Source organism: Mesitornis unicolor, unplaced genomic scaffold, assembly GCF_000695765.1.
Source record: "Mesitornis unicolor isolate BGI_N332 unplaced genomic scaffold, ASM69576v1 scaffold1896, whole genome shotgun sequence".
Taxonomy (NCBI): domain Eukaryota; kingdom Metazoa; phylum Chordata; class Aves; order Mesitornithiformes; family Mesitornithidae; genus Mesitornis; species Mesitornis unicolor.
Window position 1 is genome coordinate 4,894 of NW_010192794.1, and position 22,839 is coordinate 27,732.

General features: G+C 35.0%; 1 protein-coding gene across 1 annotated transcript in view; it reads right to left on the reverse strand.

Annotated features, from left to right (window-relative positions):
• The window catches only part of LOC104542780 (voltage-dependent calcium channel subunit alpha-2/delta-1-like), a gene marked incomplete at both ends in the record, with an annotated part of 141,820 nt that overhangs the window by 4,662 nt on the left and 114,319 nt on the right, over window positions 1-22,839 (reverse strand). The window contains 2 exons of the mRNA XM_010187209.1: window positions 13,773-13,877; window positions 18,926-19,084. Coding sequence (XP_010185511.1) covers window positions 13,773-13,877; window positions 18,926-19,084 — 264 coding nt within the window. The remainder of the gene's footprint in view (window positions 1-13,772; window positions 13,878-18,925; window positions 19,085-22,839) is intronic.

The following is a 22,839-nucleotide window of genomic DNA, read 5'->3' on the forward strand; positions in this document are numbered from 1 at the left end:
TACCAAACAAACTTCCTGATTCAAAACTTGATCTCATCACATCATGCAAGTTCAGTCTTCAGTATGATTTCAGAGTATTTTATTCTGGTCTTCATAATAGTAGATACAGATTCACAGATAATCTCTTTTACTATACCAAGAGAAGCTGTGATATAGAAGAATAATTCAGTAATTTCAGCATAATCCAGGAAATTATGTTTTCCATTAATGTGTTTATTGATTATCAGATCTGATGAAAAATTGTTCACTGTCTGTACTTAATAGGTACACTTCTGAAATAAGAAGACAATAAACCAAGCCTATTTTTCTGAATAAAATAATAAAACTGCTTTTCTAAATTCCATTATGTACTCCATCTTCTAAAGTCGCTTGTAAGTACAGCCTTTAAACCACTTAATCTTTTCACCACTATTCTGTCGTAGGTCAAGGAAATGTTATGTGGTTTTCAAGCTTCCACAGTTAAAACTGTTCATGCATTTTTTACTTAGTGTCTTTACATCTGTGGGTAGAAATGTGAAGATTACTCTGGATTCTGCTATGAACTAACAGACCAGAAGGCAATTATGACCAATTTGAACTGAGAGCAGAACTTCAGAGCATGATCTGGACATCCTATATACTAGTTAGGAAACCACCTAGGATTAGTCAGTAGGAAGCATCAAATACAGAGTTTCACCTGAATTCTATTCCATAATCTGTCATGCTGAACTGCTTGATTCAGGACTTTCAGGGATGCAGCCCTGAACCATTTGGGTTATATCTATAAAAGTAAAGCAGCTTTGTTTTCCTAGGAAGCACAGGGAGAAGAGAAATAAAAGTTCTGTGTTTAACAGCAGGGGTAAGACTCACAATGGTGTGCTAGAGGGAAGCTTTAGGGATTTAAGGGATTAGGCTATGTATATGCAGTAAATAAAATGGCACATAACCCATTTTCTTTCTCAGGCCATGAGGGCAAGTGGCACAGCATGGCTCACATCTCTACGGCTAAATTATGCTGCCTTGCTCCCTCCCTGTCCCACCTCCCATATTGGGTGGTCTCATTTTAATGGCTTTTGGGAACAGGCCCTGGCTCATGCTACGCCCCTAAACTGAACCCAGACATTGTTCAAAAGAGTTGATTGCCACAGGCCAAAAAACATACCATTGGGTCTGTTAACAATTAAACAGTATGGATAACTGTGGACATTTCTCCAGCCTGCACCCTGGCGTTGTATCATTTATTTGTATGGATACAGCAGTCTGATTTACTCACAAGATTAAAGCTGGTTTTCTTGTGATGAACTGAGAAGGGCTTCCCCTTTTCAGAAGTGCCTCTCACCTTTTAAATGAAAGTTCAATGCTCATACAAAAGAGGTCTGAGTTAATGTTTCACAGTTTGAAAAAATTCGTAAATTCCACTGCTCTGAATACTAGGCTCAAGAAAGTTCAGAAATTGGAGATTTAGGTTTTTGCATCTGTGTCTTAGACTGCCTGAATATTTTGTCCTTAAAAGCAATTGGGAAAAATATAGAGATGACCTAAGCATCTTGGTAAAAAACCTAATCACCTGATAGGGTTGTGAAGTTTTAAAGGTCTAGAACTCAAAATGTAGAATTCACAGTTTTATGTAAAATTAGGAAATACCAAGAATGGCATGATACACCAACAGAAATCTATCAAATTGTATTTTTGATACTTATGACTACATTACGATCTGCCTCTTGCTGTGGGTACTCTCTGAAAGTATGTGTAGGGAGTTGGGGAGAAAAACCCACATAGGAAACAATAAGAATTTAGCTCCCAAATATTTAGATTAAAAGATAATTCCAGGGTAGATGTCTTTGAAATTATAGACATGAATAAAGTATGAACGTATTAGATAAAACACCTAACCAAGTGCTGCCATAACTGATCCTCTGTCCTCTGAGTCAGCAAGGCATTTAACTATGCAAGTAATCCCCTTGACATCAATGGAACAATGCTTTAATTGAAGCACGTGTTTAAAGACTAATAGAGCAAGTCCTTGGAACTATTTTTCTAGACATTTATCCACAGTGAATTATTTCCCCCAGACTTTCCATGTATATTTGCACTGTTCTCTATCATTAGTATATTTTATTCACTACAGTTCAACCTCAAACTTCAAGCTGCAATGATAACTTATGAATTCATAGTCTAATTATAGTGTAATTATAGTCTAATATAGAAAAGAACTAATGACACTAAAATTAGCTCACATTATAATCTAATGTTAATCCTTCTTCTGTTTTAAAATAAAAAGAAAAATTAACTTTGTGATATATTGGGAGATTATTAGAGAATCTCACTTGCTTTGGATATGATTCTATACTGATATTATGCACCCCAAACCACTTAACCATCTTAGCATATTGAGAAAATAGATCCAAGAACACTGATGTGTGCTGTAGTTATATGCAATTACTCAACAAAAGGAACTAACAACTGAGGATTATAGCTGAAGTCTTTGTAACATATGCATACAATGAAAGCTGCGTGTTCACTGAAGAAGTCTTTAAAGTGAATGCCATGAAGCCCTGAAATGTGTTTTGAGAACCACAAAGTGTTTAAAAATGAAAAAAGTGGTTTTGCCCAGCTTGCTTTGTTTCCTCACAAATAAAACATATCTGCGTGCAAACGGTGATATTTTTTAGTGCAGAGGTTGAAAACACCCTTATGGTTAACATATTGGAAAAACTCAGAAGTAACACTCACAGAAGAAAAACCCCACTCATTCAGTCACCCTGTTCTGCATCTCCTCAGTGCCACCTCGTGGAACTACAGCAAGTCAATCCGTACTCACTCAAGGGCCAGCACGGAGTGCCCCTTCCTTGTCTGCTCTATGGCTAAAAGTATGAAGGTATAAAGACTCTGCTGATACCTACTAATCTACCTCTACAAAACTGAATATAATTACATTGGTGAACCACTGATAATGTGATCCTTTAAGTCTTTACCTAGTTTGTACTTAATCTTTGGTGAGCCAGAAGTATCACAGTAGTGTAAGCAGAATTATTCAATTCTGTATCTTCACAATAATTCAATGTAGGATTATTACATAATGATGAGGAAGCTATGTACTCTGTATTACACTCTCACCAAATAAGGTGAAGTTTTTAATTTCAGCATTTTCTAGGCGTACCGGGGTTGTATTTACTGAGTTGATCTGTTTCCTTCCTTGGTTATATTAATAGCAAAGTTTCTCTGTTGAAATGAAAAAACCAAATTTCTCCTTTTCCCTAAGCTACTTCTGCCTGAAACTCAGCATTTAGCATTCCCTGAGGAAAAAGTTATTTTTTTTCTGAGGGTTCCTTGTAAATTTCGCTGCCCATATCAGGAACCAGACAAAGGAGTTGACAAAGTAATTCCCTCTGTACTATGGATCAAAAACATTTTAAGCACTTCTTTGATCGTCAAAACAACATTTGGAGGCAGCTGAGCAGCTGGAAAGGACCAGATTAATTAGAGAGATATTTACTGTTCACATTGTGACACTAAGCCATCTTTTTTTTTCTTCTCTTTTTTCCTCCCCTTTTTTTTTTCTTTCTAAGCCCTAGAGAAGGAATATTACAAATATTAGATAAGGATTTAAAGGAACATTTAATATTTCACTCAGTATTTCAAACAATAATTTTAATCAAGTACTCTGATCCTTTTTTTTTCACGCAAATAGACTTTGTTTGAAAACAGTGCACTAACTGCCCTGTTTGCATTGTTACTCCCTGCCTATTTTACTCCCATTAGTCCGATTCTTGAACAGTATGGAAAACACTGACTGAAACTAAATGGTCGCAAATGCCACCCAGTTGTATTACAGGAGGGAAAAGGAAGAGGGGAAAGAGAAGAGCCCTCAGAAATTCTCATCTCCAGCAGATTCTGGAACATTTCCAGAAATCTTCCTCTCTGGGATTATCAGTTACGCAAAGTTCTTGTCTGATTTTACAATGGCCTGATCTTCACAGGAACATGAAAATCCCAAATGAGAACGATCTAGTGAGCTTGAAAAAGGGTATGCCAACCAAACAGTGGAAGGGACTTCTGCCTTTGTTTGCATGCTTTTTCTTGAAGATTGACCTGTGAACAGAATGGCATCTTCAGGTGGCCTTAGAAAGGGGAGATTGAGGAATGAAAATGCTTCATGTTTGGTTCTTTCTTTTTTTGGAGGGAAAAAAATAACTACTGTATAACAATGGAAACTCAGCACTGCCATACAGGACTGTGCTCAGGGCAACCTGACCTTGCCTCTTCTCGCGGGTGAAGAAAGACGTTCCACAACTGACACAAGCAGGCACTGACGATGCCTGCTGTCAGCAGCTGGCACATGTCCTAGCACGGCTGAAAGACCGAGTCTTATGCACAGTCATGTAATAAAGAACGTCCTTCACGGTTAGCAATTATGGCAATCATGGTGCATGCTCATGCATTGTTCTTCTTGCCAAACTGCACCTGAAATCTCAGGACTGACTCTGAGAAATGTAGCATATATACAAGTTTATAGATACCATCTATCCTATGGATAGATAGTTGAAAGATAATAAAATTAATCATGACACAGTTCACCACTATACTGAATGATACGCATCTCAATTTCTTTTGTAATCAGTTAAATAAACTAATTTTTCAGGAAAAAAAATAGAATTGCTCCTACATGCAATGTACAGGTAAAACAACCTTTGGGGTCATCTGTAGACTTGGTGTAACAGTTTGTAACAGAGTGTTCTTAGTAAATCTAGATTAAAATTTTGCATTTACAATGGATGAAAAAGAAGAGCAGAGACAATGGATGAAAAAGAAGAGCAGAGACAATGTATTGTAGTTAAATCACCATTTAGGTGACAAGATATAAGCAGTTTTTCAGTATATAACATGAGCTACGTGAATTTTAATCAGCTCTCAAAAAGTCTACTGAAAAAGAAAAAGAAAAATGAAGAAATGTCTTTAGCCTTATTTATAAATATTCTTCTTGCAGAGAAATTTATTACAGACAAAATAGTGCCTTAGAGGGTTTTGGTTTTGTCTTTGTTTCTGTTTTCAAATAAAATAGCATCTACAAACTAAGTTTTCAACAGAAAACATTGAGGTTATTGATGCTTTTCCTGTCTAGATGTAGGATCAGACTACAGCACGGCCAGTCTGTATTATACAATGCATCACCTGCAAAGAGGTGGCTTCATAAAATTATTTGTAAATAAAGCAAGTCCTTTCTTGTTAAAAAGATTCATTTAAATAAAGTCAGAATTGCTAAAAAATACATCTGCAGCTGGTGTTCCAGATTCTTTGGTCAGTATGGATTAAATGACTTCTTTTGCATGTGACTAGTAATGAGATTACGATGCACAGAATTCCCATCTAAGCCTGAGCAATCACTGAATATATAATTTTGAACTTGATACAAGACTAATATGAATATGACTTCAACTAAAATTACTGACTTCAAATAGAAGCTGAATATAGAAACAGAGGAATGGAGACCAATAATAGGCTAAGACTTCAAAGACTGCATGTGGGGCTGATTCAGTTCTAAAAAATAACAATTTTTTTATTTGGGATTTTTTTTCTCTATTTTTTAGAAAAAATCTATTAAAATGTTTGTGAAAATCTCAACAGAAAATAACTAAAAGCTCATAGTTGAATGTCGTCTTCCATAAACATGCAAGGACAAGATTGCAAAGTCAGTTTTTCATTCTTCTATTAAAGACAACTTTTTCCATACAGCATGTTAAATTCTGTATATTAATTTATATCCTGTACAGTGCAAAAAATTAAAGAATGTTAGTCTGATTTCATGGAGATATGACAGAGCAGGTTTTAGCCTTTTCTTTGAGACTTATCAGGATTTTGAATCCAAGTCACTTTCTAAGTGGAGACTGGAGTATTTTCTGTTTGTTTCGCACCAGAACACTCATCCCTTACTTGAAAGATATTTTTTTTTCTAGCTTTTTGACAAAACTGAAATATTTTTTTGCAAAATGCTATACAAAAAGGCCTTCTTAATTGCATATAATTATTCCTACTCCTGATAAGGTTTCTCAGACAGTGCTCCCTCATCTCAGGTACTGACGTTCTGTCCTAAAAAGCAACCCTTCCCTACAACGTCTGCAGCAATCTCTAATAGCTTACATTTAAATTGCATAGGATTTCTACTTGCTTAAGTGAAGTTTACAGAACACCTACTTACACCTGCTTTCTCATTTCCCATTTCATATCCCCTTCCTCTGTTACACTTCTTGAATATATGAACATATATTCCTTGGTATCTGAATGGACTGTAACTTTGTTTCTTAAAATTTTAATTTCCTTCTTAACCTGTCATCTCCTTATACTGCTGCATGCATACATCTTGTGCTGCCATCTGCTTGGTTCAGCTGTTACCTTATTCTCTTGGTTGCTACAGAGATTTCAATTCCATAACTTCTCCCTTTGAGTCCCGATATAAAGTCTCCTACATAATTTTGTCGGCTTTTTCCACAAGTGCATAGGCAAATCTTTTCATTCAAAGATCTGCCATCCCATCTGAAATGTAGATGTTAATCTACTAAGGGACTAATGCTCAACAACCACCTACCAGCTGGTCTAAGCAGCATTTAGGAACTAAGATTTCTATCAAGAGTCACTTAATAATAGTTAATTCTTTTAAAAAATCTATTCAGTTGTGCTAGCTTAGTTACATCGCTTAATCTACTAAGTGGAAAAATTCTGCAGTTTCTTCCCAGACAGTTGCACTTTTATACCAATGTTGTAAAGTTAATATTTGGAAAACTCTAGACTCAGTGTGTACACAAATGACAGAATCGTGACTGTATAACAGGTAATTTTATAGCAAAGCATCACTTAATCTTCATAATCATGTTTGGGTTGGGTTTTTTCTGTTTGTTGGTTGGTTGGGGTTTTTTTTGTCTGTGTGTGTCTGTCTTGTTTTATTTCTCACAATTCTTAACTTCTAAATTTTCTCCACTGTTTTCAAATGAATGGAATTTGTGAATCTCTCTTATGTGGCACTTATAGCAGAACAACTTAGATCTTTGTCTACAGATGCACTCATTAAAGTCAGTTCTTTGAGATTTACTTATTGTACTTCCTTCCATAAACACCAGAAGCATAACAAAATTATGTATAACTCTATTTATATAGGTTCATGTGAATAAAATATTATGGTGGGAGAGACGATTACTGAATATCGTGTAGCAGGTTAGGAAAATGACAAAAACAGTTAGATTTATTTTTTAATTTTAAGGAGGAATTAACAGAAAATCTAGAAGAGAGATAAACTGAGTGAAAGATCAAGGAGTTATTTTTATTTTGAGGAAAGGAAGGTATGATAGCAGTAAAACAAGGAATACATTTCAGAAGCAGACTTCAACAAATGCAGAGAACTGGCTTCTTGAGTACTGTGGGAAGATAATCTAAAGAATAAAGGATTACAAGAAAGCTGGCAATTCATGAAGACAAATGCATTAAACATAAGAAGAAACTGCCTAATGCAATTACTGACAATACTTAGAAAATCAAAGACAGAAAATGAAATTGAAGGATACCTGTAAAAAGTGGCACTATGGGGAAAAGATTCAGAGCAAAACAAAAAACAAATACGGTTCAATAATGCAAGGCAGTTCCAAAAAGGGAAGGCGTATTCTACGGTGTATTCACCTAAGTGCTGCAGGACAAAAAAATAGCCATAGAAATTGCATTCTTCTCTTGGTACCACTTAAGTTTCTCTAGATGTTCAAGGGCATGTTTTAAGAAAGGTAGAGATAACATGTTGTTATACACTGTGGGCGAGAGAATAAGGAACTAAAATAATTTAAGATATAACTTAGGAGAATTTGAAAGAAATTAGTCTGTTTAGTTGAAAAGACAAAAGTTGAAAATAAAAGTTGGTAGAGGGTGATAACACAAAAATGGTTTCCTTAAATGTAAGAGGAAAGTATGATGAGAACTAATTGTTTTCTGTAATGAATGTAAAAGAAAAAAAAAATCTGTAAGTTTATTTTGCCTTAAGGAATGTTAAGGAAAGCTTTTTAAACAGGTTGGTGTTGAAACAGAAAAATGCAACTACCTAAGGAAGCAGTGGAATTGGATGCTTTAAAGAAGAGGTTACCTAAACACCATCAGGCATTGCCTAGGTATTAAGTTGCTCTTTGCAGAAAGGCCCATTCCTCCAAGTCTTGAATTTCAGAAGAATGTAAACAACTCACATGGCATTTCACTGCAATCCCAAATTCATAAGAAGGAATGCACAGTTAATACATGGGGAAACTGAGATGGGACCAACCTTCTGATGTCTAACTTTAACCAGTTATGCCATACATAGCATTTTGTTTGTATAAATAAGTAAAATGCAGTCTGACTTTCTTGCTTTCAATCCCAAAACATACTGTGTTTTCTGTATTAAGTAATATCCTATCCTGGCTGGCTTGATTAATCATTTTATACCATCTGCAGCATCAATCTCTATGTGATACCTTGAATCAATCACTATTAATGTAGTGGTTTGGAATTGAAGATCAACAAAAATAGAAGTATCAAAGAGCCTCCACCATGCCAAATTTGCAGGGAAACAAGCTGACACTTGGGTTTTATGTAACAGATACTCAGGATTCTAATATGACTGATAAGGGTACTTTTCAACAAAGCTACATTAAAACTTTCATTAGCCTTCTGCAGTTCTCAACACCACCGTGTGGATTTTTATCTTGCATAGTAGATAAAAATGCTATGTGGTAACCCGGACAGACTCATGCTCCTAATGAAGCAGCAGCCTAAAGAGAAACTTGGCATTAACACATTAATGTGCCTGTGGACACATGCATGAAAAGGCTCTTTTGCATGCAGATCTTCTTCCTAAAATAAACCTTTCTCTGCCTCAATGCACCTTCTCTGCACCTCCTAAGTCTGCAGTAACCTTGTCCAACAAACCAGTGTGCATATATAGAACAGGGGATATGTCAGTTGAAGGGAAAAGTAGGTGAAAAAGGGAGAAATATAATGGCTATTACTTCCTTAGTGAAGCCTTTAAGAAAAACCTTAAAGGTGATGTTGTATAGTCTCAAGGTAAAGGGATCAGTGAAAGACAGAGTGGAAAAGGCTGTGGCAGACTGCTAAAATCCAACAGCACAGACACAAGGCAGCAGTACATCGGCCTACAGGGAGACAGATAAAAGGAAAATATATAGACATTTCTGAAAAATGGAATCCTGTACTCTGAGTCCTAGAGGGGAAAGAGGGCTTCACACACCACCCGGTAACTGGTGGTTCAAAATTTAGGTTTATGGGGAAAAATGTGTCAGACTGAAAAAAAAAAAGTTGAAAAAAAAAGTTATCACACGGTTTTACACACTTGTGACATTAAATAGCTTAGTATTGTGCAGCTTGACTATTACTGAAGCATGTCTGGATAATGAGTGTCACAGGAGAAAGACTGCCGATATGGAATATTTGAATTCATTAATTTAGTGGCATTACTGTACGTTAGGAACCCAGAAGCTGGGACAGTGGATAGGTTGCAAGACCTTCATTAATAAATGAAGCTAAGAGAAAGGTAAAAAATAGTTTATCTTAAGAATATTTCTTCAGTGAGCACTCTAATAACATGGTTTCCACTTCTACTTTGAAAGAAAAAGGAATGGATTGTGGAATTTATGAGTACTGACCCAAGTTTCACCCAGAATATTTTAGCTTTAGCAGTTGTGCATGTCACAGTACATACAATAAATTAAAATTAACAGCTGGAAGATGACACACTCTTAAGACAGAAGCGATTAGGGAAGGAGCCAGAGAGCCAGTTTAACCAGCTAGCTGGAGATTTTTTCTGCATGGGATTTCCTGTACCATCACTCCAAGGAAATTCATAGCACAGGGGGGCTATCAGGAGGAATGAGAAACGTCTTAGCGTCTGGTTGTCTAAAGATCACAGAAAGCTAATGTAGAGAAGGTCAGAGAACAATCTAAAATCTGGAAAGCTTAAAAACTGTCTTAAATTTTATCTATCAAACTAAGCTACGTGCCATTCAGATACAAACCAGAATTTTGCTTGCTTCAATGCTTAATTTCATTACTTTATGCTATATCTGTGTCACAAGTCTGTCACACACTCAGAAATGGAAGAACTGTTGGGGTGCACTGTGACAGCTGTTAAGGTCTATTCAAAGTTGATATTAGTATGGAGAAAGATACTGTTTCTATTTCTGGCTCTGAGAATAGCTCTAGAAAGTTACATTCATTCAGTCTGACACCTGATGAGAATCCCATGGCTACCCCAAGTGGAAATGTCACAGGCTTTCTCAATGGTCATTTGTAGTTAGGGCTAACACTTTCAGCCTTGTCTAGAATAACTCATACACCAATGTCTGGACTAACAGAGATTTCTTTTTTGTTTTACTGACTTGCAGTTGCACAATAATGGATTCAAACCAACGAAGAAAATGGTTCCCTTCTTTGCGGGAAATATTTTTCTTTTAGAATAAAGTTTTGCAAGTGCTTTCTCATAAATATTTCATTGTATCATTGACATGCCGAAAATGTCTCATTTGGAAGAAGTCGCTGCCAGTGGTAAGCTTCCCAGTGGAGTTACAGCAAGCTGGAGCCCTCTCCCATAGGACCTCTATCACTGTAGCAGTTCTGTGCCCACCACATAAAGATATTTTTTAACACAACTGAACTGTTGGAAAACTCTGTATAACATTTCCCCTCAAATGATATTGTCTGAAAAATCTACACAAAATGAGGTTGTATTAATTATGACAATTAACACAGTGGGGATGGGACCCATCTTACAGTTCTTCTGCCATGTCAGATCCTCCTACCTGTGTGGGTCAGATCAATCCGTCTGACCCATGCAAATCGCCATCATGCCAAGAAACTTCAAACAACTGAAAGTGCATGAGATATATTTAAGGTCTATTCTGACTCATGTAAGTTGAGCAATCCTTCAAAACATAGATTTCAGGGTGCACAATTTGCGCCAAAGAGCCATAGTTAGTTTTCTGTTTTCAAACTGAATTAAAAATTCTCAGGATGGAGAACATGTAATGCGTCTACACTTCGATTAAATTTATGTTGCTGTCTTCAGTGAAACCATCTGTAGTATCAGTGCAAATAAAATGAAAATTTACCAACCCCATTCCTGAAATTTAGCGTGTCTGTGGTATTTCACACATTTACTGTGAGCGCCCCAAATGTCACCATAAAGGTAAACATGCCAGTTTTTAAATATCAGCCACAGCAGGTAGTTGCAATCTGTGACAATAAAATCTGGCTTTATAAAAGTAAAAAGGCATGCAAAGGTGAAATACAACTGAGATTTTCCACTTCAAACAGATGAAAACTAGGGCTGTTCCTCCTCAAAATTATGTTTCACAAGCTTTATAATAACCCTCATATTCCTACTGTAAATGACTTGTAAATACAGAAAATTATTTTAAATATATCTATATGCTATTTAGAACAGATTAAACCCCCTAATTTAAGAAGACAGTTTCCTAACCTCTAGATTCTAGGCTGCTCTTTTAGTAGTTCCCAATTGTTTATTGTATTCTTTCCCCTCTCAATATAAAGGTTACACTAAGGGCACTGCAAGCAAGTGTACTCAGTCACGTCATCTGATGGGCCAAAACCTGATTGAAACTTCTGTCCTGCAAAGGAATTACAAAGTAACCGACATGAAGAAGAAAATACTTTTAGAGCTGAAGAAGTTTTTCATCAGGAAGATGAAAACAAGGATTAATAGATCTGAATGAATGGTCTTTTGTTTGCACAAGAAAAAAAACCTAAGCTTGCAACACAGTGTACCTAAGATGGGAAATGACTGACTGTGATATAATAGAATAAAGATTAATCTTTTATACACAGTATGCAACGCACAAAGAAAAATGTTCAAACAAATGCAAAGCAGGCAAGAAAGACATCAGCTGATAGGTATTTTTACTATGAAGTGCCACTACGATAAAACACAGAAAACTTTTTAACACTTTACTCATATTGAATAGCTTCTCTACAGATAATTATAAAATTGGTCTTATGTTCAGTGGGCTATTTGAGAAATAAATTATAAATTCACAACAGAATCTAGATCCACATATCTATAAATATCTCACCATTTAATATATGAAGGTAGCCTACTGTGCAATCTAAGAAGGTAACACTATGTTTGTGACTATGACTTCATAAAATTAAAAGTATATGTGTATTTTTCATGTTAGAATGTGTCTGTCAATTAGGTTGTTATGCTTTACTGGATTAAGATTAACATTAAATTACACAGAGAGGGAATAACAAGAGAGCTCACATCATCATTCTGGGGTCATGTGTAGTCTTACTAAGGAGAGCAGAACCACAACCATATTTCGTATTAGTCTTAATTTAAAAAATGCTATGAAAGTTTGTCAGGGGTGTTTCATTATGATTCCGAAAAATAAATTCACTGATTCAGTCTCTTTGGAACCTTTTTAATCATAAATTCCCCTTCAATACCACAAGGGTTGTTACTGATTGAAACCTACAAGGAGAAAGCAAATGGTTTTTCAAACTATACTTTCAAAAACTTTCTTAGTATTTCTTTTATTTCCAATGTCACCTTGGAGAAAACTATTAAGTGATGGCATCTAGCAACCCAGTACTTTATTGTGCAAGCAATGAAATATCAGTGCTCACTAAGATTTGAATTTGTAAACACATAGAACTTAATCAAGTGTAGCAAATTTGCCTTGAATTGCATTTAATTATATAAGAAAATATACTTAAATAATCAGAAACAAATACAGTGACCATTATCATCATTATACATTTGCTGTTGTATACCACCAAACCCTCATTCTCAAGAAAGTGAGAGTGTATTGTATTATGTATAACAGTATATATGAAACCAACACAATCCTCTGCAGTGAAAATTTACAGCATTAAAGGATGCAGTAAAACAAACATTTTAAATCAGTAAATCCTACAATTCATTTATTATACTTCACGGAATAATCAGCCATTAGGCATGACGTGAGTAAGGCCACAAATACCAGCACTACAAATCTGTTTTGTTGTTAGGACTGGATACTTTGCTATACTATCCTCCTAACACAGCAAATTAAATGGAAATTAATAAGAAATTAATCCTACATCTTTCCCCTTATGCACGTATTTCTTTAGTTGATTTTATTGTAACACAATAAAAGCTACCAAATCCAAATTTGAAGAGGGATCTTTGCATATATTTTCGGAATACAGCCATGTATGTCACACAATGACTTGCTATAATTTCACTTCTTCCTTCTAATTGTCAGTTTAAAAAGTACTTTCAACTCAGACACGAAGATTAACTAAAGCCCACCATATCATTCTATGTGAAACACTATTACAAAGCAGACACAAAATGATCATACAACGTCACTGAGTGAATCACTGGTCGAGACGGAAATTGTGTCTTGCATTTCTAGTTCTCCTTTGGAAGGGATAAATTAAAATATATGAGGATTTCCAACAAAAGATTTTCACTGCTTTATACATAAGCATCCATGGCAACTGTTAAAGTACCTTGGTGAATTGTGATCTAACTTCTAGCTGCTTTTTTGGAAAAAACAAACCAACCAACCAACCAACCAACAAAAACAAACAAACAAAAACCCAAAAGAAACAGGTATAGGCACATCCCCAAACACTATGTGGCACATGTATAAACTATTTGTTAAAAACATATTAGTATTGAACCTTAGGGATTTGACTTCCATATTTAAATGTACATCTGTGAGCTATTGTAATTTATGTAGTAAAATCTTTCATATATCACTTACTTTTTTGTCTTCATTATATTTATGGAAAATTTCTTGTGCTCTTTCTTCACCACCATCCGTAAACAACATAATAATCTTATTGCAGTTAGCTCTAGAGACACTGTGCTGTAGGGAGATACAAACAAAAGCTTTTTTTAATTTCAGGCTATATTGAATAACAACTGTTATATTTGATGGCTTTTGTATCAACATGCTTACTGCTTTAACACAGTAATGGCAAATCTTCCAAACTCTTTAAAAAGTTTCATTCTGTACCTCCTTCTGAATGAAAAATAGAACAAAATAAAATAAAATAAACCAAAACCAAAACCAAATCCAAACAATTTCTCTGTTCCATGAGACTTAAATATAACTCACTTCAGTTCTGGCCCAACAGAGAGGAATGGAGATCTGGTGGTTCCTCTCACCCCCACCAACACAAGGAGAGCCCTTTAGCTCATACTCATCACATCAACCCCAAAGTACTCCTCTACAAATGTACTTCTTGAGACCTGTACAGTGAAAAGCTTTAAACATTTTTACTCTTTTGTTTTTCTTATCCTTACTTTTTTGTTTATCCTTATTGTCCCTGTGGAAATTTGCACTGAATATTCTTTTTTTTTTTTTCCCTGCTGGACTCCTAATGACAGAAACTATCAAGTTCACTGATCACTTAAATAAAAACTCTGGTAATTTAGTCATCCTATAGGTACATCTAAAGAACTCTATTTTATAAACTTAGAAATAGTTTTTGCATTTGCTATTTTTGTCAAATTTCCTTAAAAAAGCCCCATTTTTCACTTCTTTATTTCTTTCATTTAAAAAAAAATTAATAGACTGAAATGAACACCTAACCTTTAGAAAAGTATTTTAGAATCAGATTTACAACATATATCACAGTCAAAATATGGCTGCCTTGAGTATTAGGGTCTCTCCATCACCTACATTTCTAATTAGATTGCAACTCAAAGATGAAGAACTGAACACGTTTCCAGTATTTCTGGAAAGCAAGCCTGGATTAATGAGAATTGAGAAGAAGCCCCTGTGACTCCTAATTCAGCAGTCAAACTAGTAGAGCCACTGAGAAAAATGCAGTGTGTTGTGCAAAGGAATAAAAACATTGTTCCACAGCCAGAAAAAAGGACAGATGAATACAAATTTTGGCTCCTGCCAAAAGGAGCCATAGGCTCCTCCTGTGACATTCATCTTCTTTATTTATTCTCTAAAATTTAAGAATTTAGTCAAAGCAAATTTTTCATGAATTTTACAGCCAGAGTCCCTTGTCCTCTCGGTTGCATGCAAATGGTCTTCATCAGACACACCTTGGTATTTCTGAGTAGCTGGCTGTGATAGATTAAAATCCTTAGAGACCCAGTAAAATAAATTCACTTCCCTTTCCACAAACCTGAATTTTGCTATGGTAATTTACTACAGAGTCAGGAAAATAAAGAGGTGACTCATCCTGACAAAGTACTTTGTTCTCCCTTGCTTTAGTTTTTGTGACTAGACAGTAATCAACCTTCACCTGCCTGGTCAGCTGAGATGATCCCACTCTCCTCTGTCACTTTTCATTCTACTCTCTGGTTTGATTCCTTTATTCTTCTGTAATAAAGGGATCGAAACACCAAAGCCAGCCCTCAAACATCAGACAATAATCCTCAATATTGAAGCTTCACTGTTCTACATTGCTCCCAGAAAACTAAAATACAAAAACTTTATTTGCAATCACTATATTAACAGATGAGCAATTATTCCCCAGAGATTATTTGTATTGGTAGTTCAATATTCAGTGAATAACTACTTATTTAATAATTTTGAAAAAAAACCCCAAAAAACAAGTCCAAAGATTTTCTTATGTGTAACAACACTTAAAAACCACGTGAAATCAATACAATCTCTCCAATCTCATCAGCACACTGTGTTACATTTGGAACTAAATAATTTATGACCATTTTTTGCTTTTGAAATAAACCCTACAAGATACTGCTTTGGGCTGCAATCTTTTTGATATTAAAAAAGTAATAAATGTAGAGTTGGATACTTCATAAATAAACTCACCTACACTTACAGTGATTTAATATATGGTCCAAAATAAAACCAGAAGGAAACCAAAGATGACAGGGAAAGGGACCAAAACCTTCTCATATTATAAAAATGTCCTACTGATTTTGAGATAAGCATCATTATGGGTAATGTGAACTTGAGCTAATCTTTGTTTTAACTGATTAAATCAGGATTTTTCTAGCAGCTTATTCAGCATATGCTTATAAAGTATCAGAAAAATGCAGTGTTTTCTCTTTGTCTCCTAGTACTTACAAAAGGGCATTTACTTAACACTACACTGTTTAGAATCTAAAGTCTTGTCATGGAAAAAATTCCAACATTTCAGCCTACAAACAGTATTGGAAATCTGAATATTAATAAGCTTAAATCATATATTTTCCCACTATAAAAACTTTGCATTCTGATGGATGAACTTAACACATAAGTCTCTTACAAGGAATCAAGAGGAAGGCATAATTGCCTTTACAACACATCATTCCCCCCTCCCATTTACACAAAGATGGAGGGATACTGGCTTGGGAGTGAATATAAGTGATTTTGTAAAGCTGCCACAGTAATTTCGTAATTTTTCTGAACAGTTTGCCTTAGCAAGCCAATGAATGTCTCTGCCTTCCCACCAGAGACTACAGCTGAGGAGTAATGATTTGTCTATACAGCAGCTTCCCCAAGACAAAAACTGGCTCCTTAGCTTAAACCACAGAAGAATACAGGTCGAAACTGAGTCTATGTATTCGTTTTTTGCTCTCTCTTGCACTTGATAAAGGCCTTTCCTTTAACTTCTCTCAAACAAGCAAGCAAGACAATCTATTTGATACTGTGTCTAAAATTGTTTTTGTTTCATACAAGTTTCATATTGTTAAAATTAACTCATTAATTGGCAGGTCAGGATTATGTCTTGTGACATGACACTTTAGGAATGCATTTTTCATTACGGGTTTCATGCCATTGAGGAAGGAAAAGGTAAACCAAATAAAAAATTAAACACTCAAATCAAGAAGAGATGACTTCAATATTTTATTTTTTTTTAACAAACTGCAGTCACTATGGTATGGGGGAAAATAGTTCCTGAATTGCTGAAGCTGAAGTACTATTATTTTCAAAGAAATTGCAAGTTAATATAACAATAAATAATGGAGAAATACTGCATGAAAACGATGGAATCCAGATATAGAAAATAACTTAAATTAGTATGCTGAAAAAACCTGAAGTGTCTATTTCCATCTAGCAACACATCAGTCAGTACGTTTTTCATGGCACATGTGAAATATTACACTGGTATTCAGGAAAATTGTTTGAAATAACTGTCATCCAGAAACAGTACCCACAGAATTATTATGAAAATCTGAGCTGTTAAAAAATATTCCATTTCCATGGACCTTAAAGCAATTGGACTGTTTGAATTCATAAATATACAACTGCAAACTACCTCAAAGCGTATTTTTTATTATTTGTGTAAACCTGTATTATATAATTCTATTATATTGTCTCGTCACCAAAGTCTAGCACTAACTCCATCACCAGCCCTTTACTCTTTCTGCCAGATGGATTTGCCAATATCTGGAGAGGATGGTTCTACTTCTATAACCTAGTGCAATCTCTTAATTTTCCTTGATACACAAATCCACAGTGTCCCGCCAGAATTTACAGGCATGCAGAGATTATCATCTTCATCTCCAGTTAGGAGAGACACAGTCCTACTATGACACTGATCTCCAATGATTTATTTAAGCAATTTTTTTAGTCCTAGAAATGAGTCCATCCTGAGACTTTCCCCATGTTCAGATCTTCTTAAGACTGCCTGTACATTCAGTACATCTGGTGCTGCACCTGATGTAATACATAATGGTAATCCAATATAAATGTTATGAGGAACAAGCTGGTTTTGGCTAAGTTTCTTGCCTCTTACTGGTTACTTCTGAACGAGATGAATGAAGAAAAAGGAGAAATGCCATTCAGCCTGGTCTGAAAACGACCAATAGCTTTTAAAAGCCTGTTTGCAGTTTTATATAACCATCAGCAGAGGGCAGCCAATCATTTCCCCACCAAATCCATCTAAATAAACTCATAATAAATAAACTCATCTAAATAGCGGTCTGCTGAGAAAATACCCTTGAAAAAACTGCATTTTCTTTTCCTCTATCAAAATTTAACAAGGTAAGGAATTTTTCAATCAGCTCTAGCCCTAAGCTGCAAATACAACGGCAGGGAAGTGCCCTGAGATCCAGAACTTGGCAGATTAGGAAAAATTCAGCATTCATACCCTGAGAGACATAACTGATAAATTAAGAGGAAATACTAATGTTTATACTTATTAAGATAAACCCTTAACTCTTGTAAATTGGTATAGTTTTATTTACACTAAGGTGAAGATCCAATATACAGCCTTCATGAAGGTGAAATGTAGAACTTTTTTTCTAAACAACTATGTAAGCAATTAAAAAAGAAGACTAATTAAACCCCAACATTTGTGGTAAATGAGAAACATTACTTCTTAGAAAGCTAGTGCTTGGGTGCAAACTAGGAAGTACAATGTAATTAAAACATGGAGACAATGAATTTAGTTTTTGAGGAAACTATTAATTTTATGCATGGGAAGGAGAAAGGAATTAGAATACTTTCAGGTGCCCAGCATTCCTCTGTTAACTAAGAAATTTGCTTCCCTCTGTCCCGCTCAAGGCACAGTCAACTATTTATGACATGTAATAAATATAAAGTTGCAGGTTAACTAAACTTTTCTAGGAGATACTGTAGTAAAACTGAAATAGTAAACAATACTGCAACATTCTGTAGCCTTCCATTTTAAAATTACTTGCAAATTAATTAATACCACAGCTATGTGTCAACTGAGAATCACATGTTAAATGAAAAACTAGCTGAATGAAGTAAAACCGGTACAGCACATTGAAAACCAAATATATTCCCAAATGTTAGCAACCTGCTGGGGGATCAGCAAGAAAAACCAACACATTGTTGGGATAAACTTAGTTGATAAATCAGGTATTGCACTGGTTATCACTCAGCTACATGATAGGGGAGCATGCAGTGGCCATCTGAACATGCAAGGTGTCCCTCTTCACTTTAAAGCAGATAGAGGTGACTTTCATACTTACATTTAGCAGCTGTTCAAAAGCATAGCTAAAGCCTTTTTTGTAATCTGTAATTCCCTTAGCAGAGATTTTATAGACAGCTTCTTTCAACTTCTTCTTGTTCCTCACATTCGCTTGGACAAGATGATTAAAGCAACTGACATTCTGAGCGTTATTGTTAAACTGTAAAATAAGTAGAAATAGTATTACAGACAGGTAATTCTCTTTTCTAGGTACTGTAGTGGTAAAGGTTAATATTTTCTTGATCCATGAGATAAAGCATGTCACACCTGGACTTTCATTTCCACTACACTGAGAATGTCCAGCAGTGTCTGGAGATTTCAAAATTGGGCAATAAATACACTTTTTAAAAAGGTACTTGGTGCTTCACTCTTTGTTGCAATCCAAAACACTCTACTACAGTGGAAAAACTCCCACAAATTTTGTTTCATGCTGAGAAATTAAGAACTGAGAAATGTAGAGTTAGGGAAATAAAAAAAACATGGGGAAATATTTATTTTACTTTTGTTAATAACTGAAGTATATTGGTTGAATTATCAGGTGACTTCCATAGTGCACATATTGGTCTGCTGCTCTACAGTGAAACTTACAGATCAAAATCAGTACATATACCTTAGAGAAAACAGAATACACTCTTGGGACAAAAGAAGGACATTAAAGTATAGCTGTAAATATCAGGACATTGTTAATACTAATACAAATTTGTGTATTGAGAACACACATATCTGTGCTTTTTTACCCATATATCCATAAAGACTACTCCCTGAAAAATACATTTATACAAGTTTCTGACATCATTTAAAAACATATATAGAATTATTCATGTGAAAATATTGCCTGCACAAGCACAAATATTTTTATCTACAACACAGTGATTTTTATTTAAGATACTCTTGACTGGTATTTCTAAGACTATCGTCATGGTCAATTTTTAAATTGTTTTATCTATCTAGATTTCTTCTGTGAGGTTTGTTGGGTTTTTTTCACTGTCAAATAAGACGTCTCTAAAAAACTCTGTAAAACTCCTTCTCAGTACAGGGACTAAAATCCTAATCTATGTTTCAGCTGAAAACACATTATTATGGCTCTTCCAGATCAAGGGTCTCCAGTGAAAGTAAACGTAAATGTAATTTTAAGCTGACAACCTGGTGCAAAGTCTTACATTAAAAATAAGGGTTAAGTCTCAATACTGCTAATTAGTTCAACAGTCCTATATATAAGATAAGGTAAATAAGGTCACAAATTTCAATAACTGCTCAGACTACTTACATGTCTAAGTACCAGGCACAAAGAACAGAGAGAGAGAGAACTGCTATCAGAGCAAGCTACAACTTGCACTGTCGTTGTAGAACAATTACAACAAACAGAACTTAAAAGAATTAAGGAATTGATAATATCAAATGATTTTTAATACTGTATAATAATTCAATTTAAGTTAATAGGATGCATAGGAGGTACGCTTTTTTCCATAGCCTAGAATCAGATGTGTACAGATGCATGTTTCCTGCTCTTCGGCCCAACCAAAATATGAACTACTGTATTTTTATCAAATAATGAGACTTCTGCTACTGAATCAGTAGGAGTAAATGCACAACAACAAATTCAGCATAGCTTATGGCAGAGATAACTGACAGCAAAAAGCATCATTCTCAGCAAGAGTTAGCCTAATTTATTCCAGACTCTTCTTGAAAATAGCCACAAAGCTGGAACTGTGGGGTTTTTGGCTATAAGCACACAAATCCAGGGACTGTCATTGCAGCGACTGATATGTTGGATTCTTACTTAAGGCTCTGCCTGTAATTTCTTATTCTTGCAAATAAGGATGTGTCAAAGTGCCCCATGAACTACATGAATGCTCCTGCCTCATCTTCTAATCATTACTGTACTACAAGCCACTCCCTTATGAAGAAAACCCACTACTTTGATTTTTAGCATTAAGTAGTTCACAGCTAATCCAATACCTTGTCATCTTAATTGTGTATTTATTTTTCAAGACAGCTTAATTGTATCATTCCTCATGATTTAATACTTTCTTTTGGTGAGATACTGTTTTATGGTGTAGCTGCTCTTCCTGACGGACTGTATTTGCTAAAAAATTGTACTGATTCTTGCTAGGCAGAGATATACCCTATGAGAATACCCATATATGAATATTGACAAGTCTTTCTAATTATTAAGGACAGTTCTTATTCTGTCCCAATTTTATAGCTCTGTTCCACAGGTGATTAAAATCTGTGGGATCAAGTTATTTGCAAATTACTTTCTGCAAAGTTTTCTGTCCCCATTTATCATATGCAGTTCCCAATATGTCACATGCAACAGCTGTTTCCAAAAACATGCAAAAGCATGAACAAGTACTTCAACACTGAAAAATGCAATGTTACATCTGACCAAGTATTCTACAGAAGAGTCAGTTGTATACAACACTATTACAAAGGTTGCTTATTTATGTCTGTAATATTCTATTTATCAGGGTTTTAATTTTTGTAATACCACTTCTATTAATACAGTATCACATATCTAAATTATTTACAGTAGCAAAATATGAAAACAGGATGAGATAATGAAGGGAAAAAATACTTTCCAGTTCTCCTTGTGTCACAATGTAGACTTCACCTTTAAAATAAATGAACACGTGGCAAATTTTCAGCTTAAATTTTCTTTTAATGTAAGCCATATTTCCCAGAAAAGAATAATTTTGGTGGGACCAATCCTCTGCTGTGACTAAAATATAAGGCTCCCAACTGAACTCTAACATTTCCATTGTGTCCTTTTGGAGCCGTTATCTTTTATAAAAGTTTTTTCCCCTGACTAAAACCAATTATGGTCATTCATTTTTCCATTTCCCCTCAATATTATGTGGTGGCTTTTAGTTGCCGTGCTTAAGGAACATGTTTTGCTGCTTTGCTTAGGAAAAAATCATGAAACAATCACACAACTGTAACCAATTCACTTTGATGCAGAACACTGCTTCTTATAGAAGCTTCTTATAAAAGTTTCTTACACAAGTAACCAATAAATCACCCGATGATTATTAGGAACATTAACTACGTGGGAGTGAAAACAGTATTGTGCTGTGCAATTATTTCAGTTTGCCTTAATGTAGCTTTGTAGCCATGATGGGAGAATTACTGATGTAAAGTAATTTTAAAAAGATAATGTCTGAAAATTAATTTTGTTTGGGAGATGGGATGAGAGTACAGATCTTGTACTTGGAAAGTAGGAGAAAACCAGCTTCTGCTCTACAAAAGTCATCTCAGAACTTCATCTGAGAAAGCAGAATGAAAACACTATTCTGCTTTGTCAGTGACAATATATGCAAATTATCCAGAAAGCTAATATAAAAGTAACAATAAATTCAATCTTACAGTCAGTGTATGTTTTGTCTTGGGCTATATCAAACAGCAGTTTAGGTGCTCATGTGAAAATCTCTCCCTGAAATGTCACTAACATGAAACCAAATCTAAATTGCTTGCTACCAGAGTTCTGCGAATCAGGATAATTATTTCTATGAAGGTCAGGTAGCTAGCATATGGATTGGTAATTATGGATACAAAAATGATATATTAAAAATTAACAGGAATATTGCCTCAAACTGTTTAAGCAGTTAACAAGTAAACTGTGTTGTACAATACTTACACATGATGCAAACTGAACAAAGGGACAAGGTCAAAATACCTGCATCTACTGACTGACAAATGCTGACGTAAAATTGAGGAGAGAAGTAATACATTTGTAGAATGGAGTTACATTAACCAAAGTCTGCAAATGCTGTATTGTAATTAAGAAAATATGAGGTGTCTGTTTTCAAATACATCAGTTGATGTTAATGTTAACATCAGTCAACAAAGCAGATGAGAAGAGTTTTTGATCAGGTAAAGGAATCAGTAGATGGAACTACAATCCTCCAAAATGAA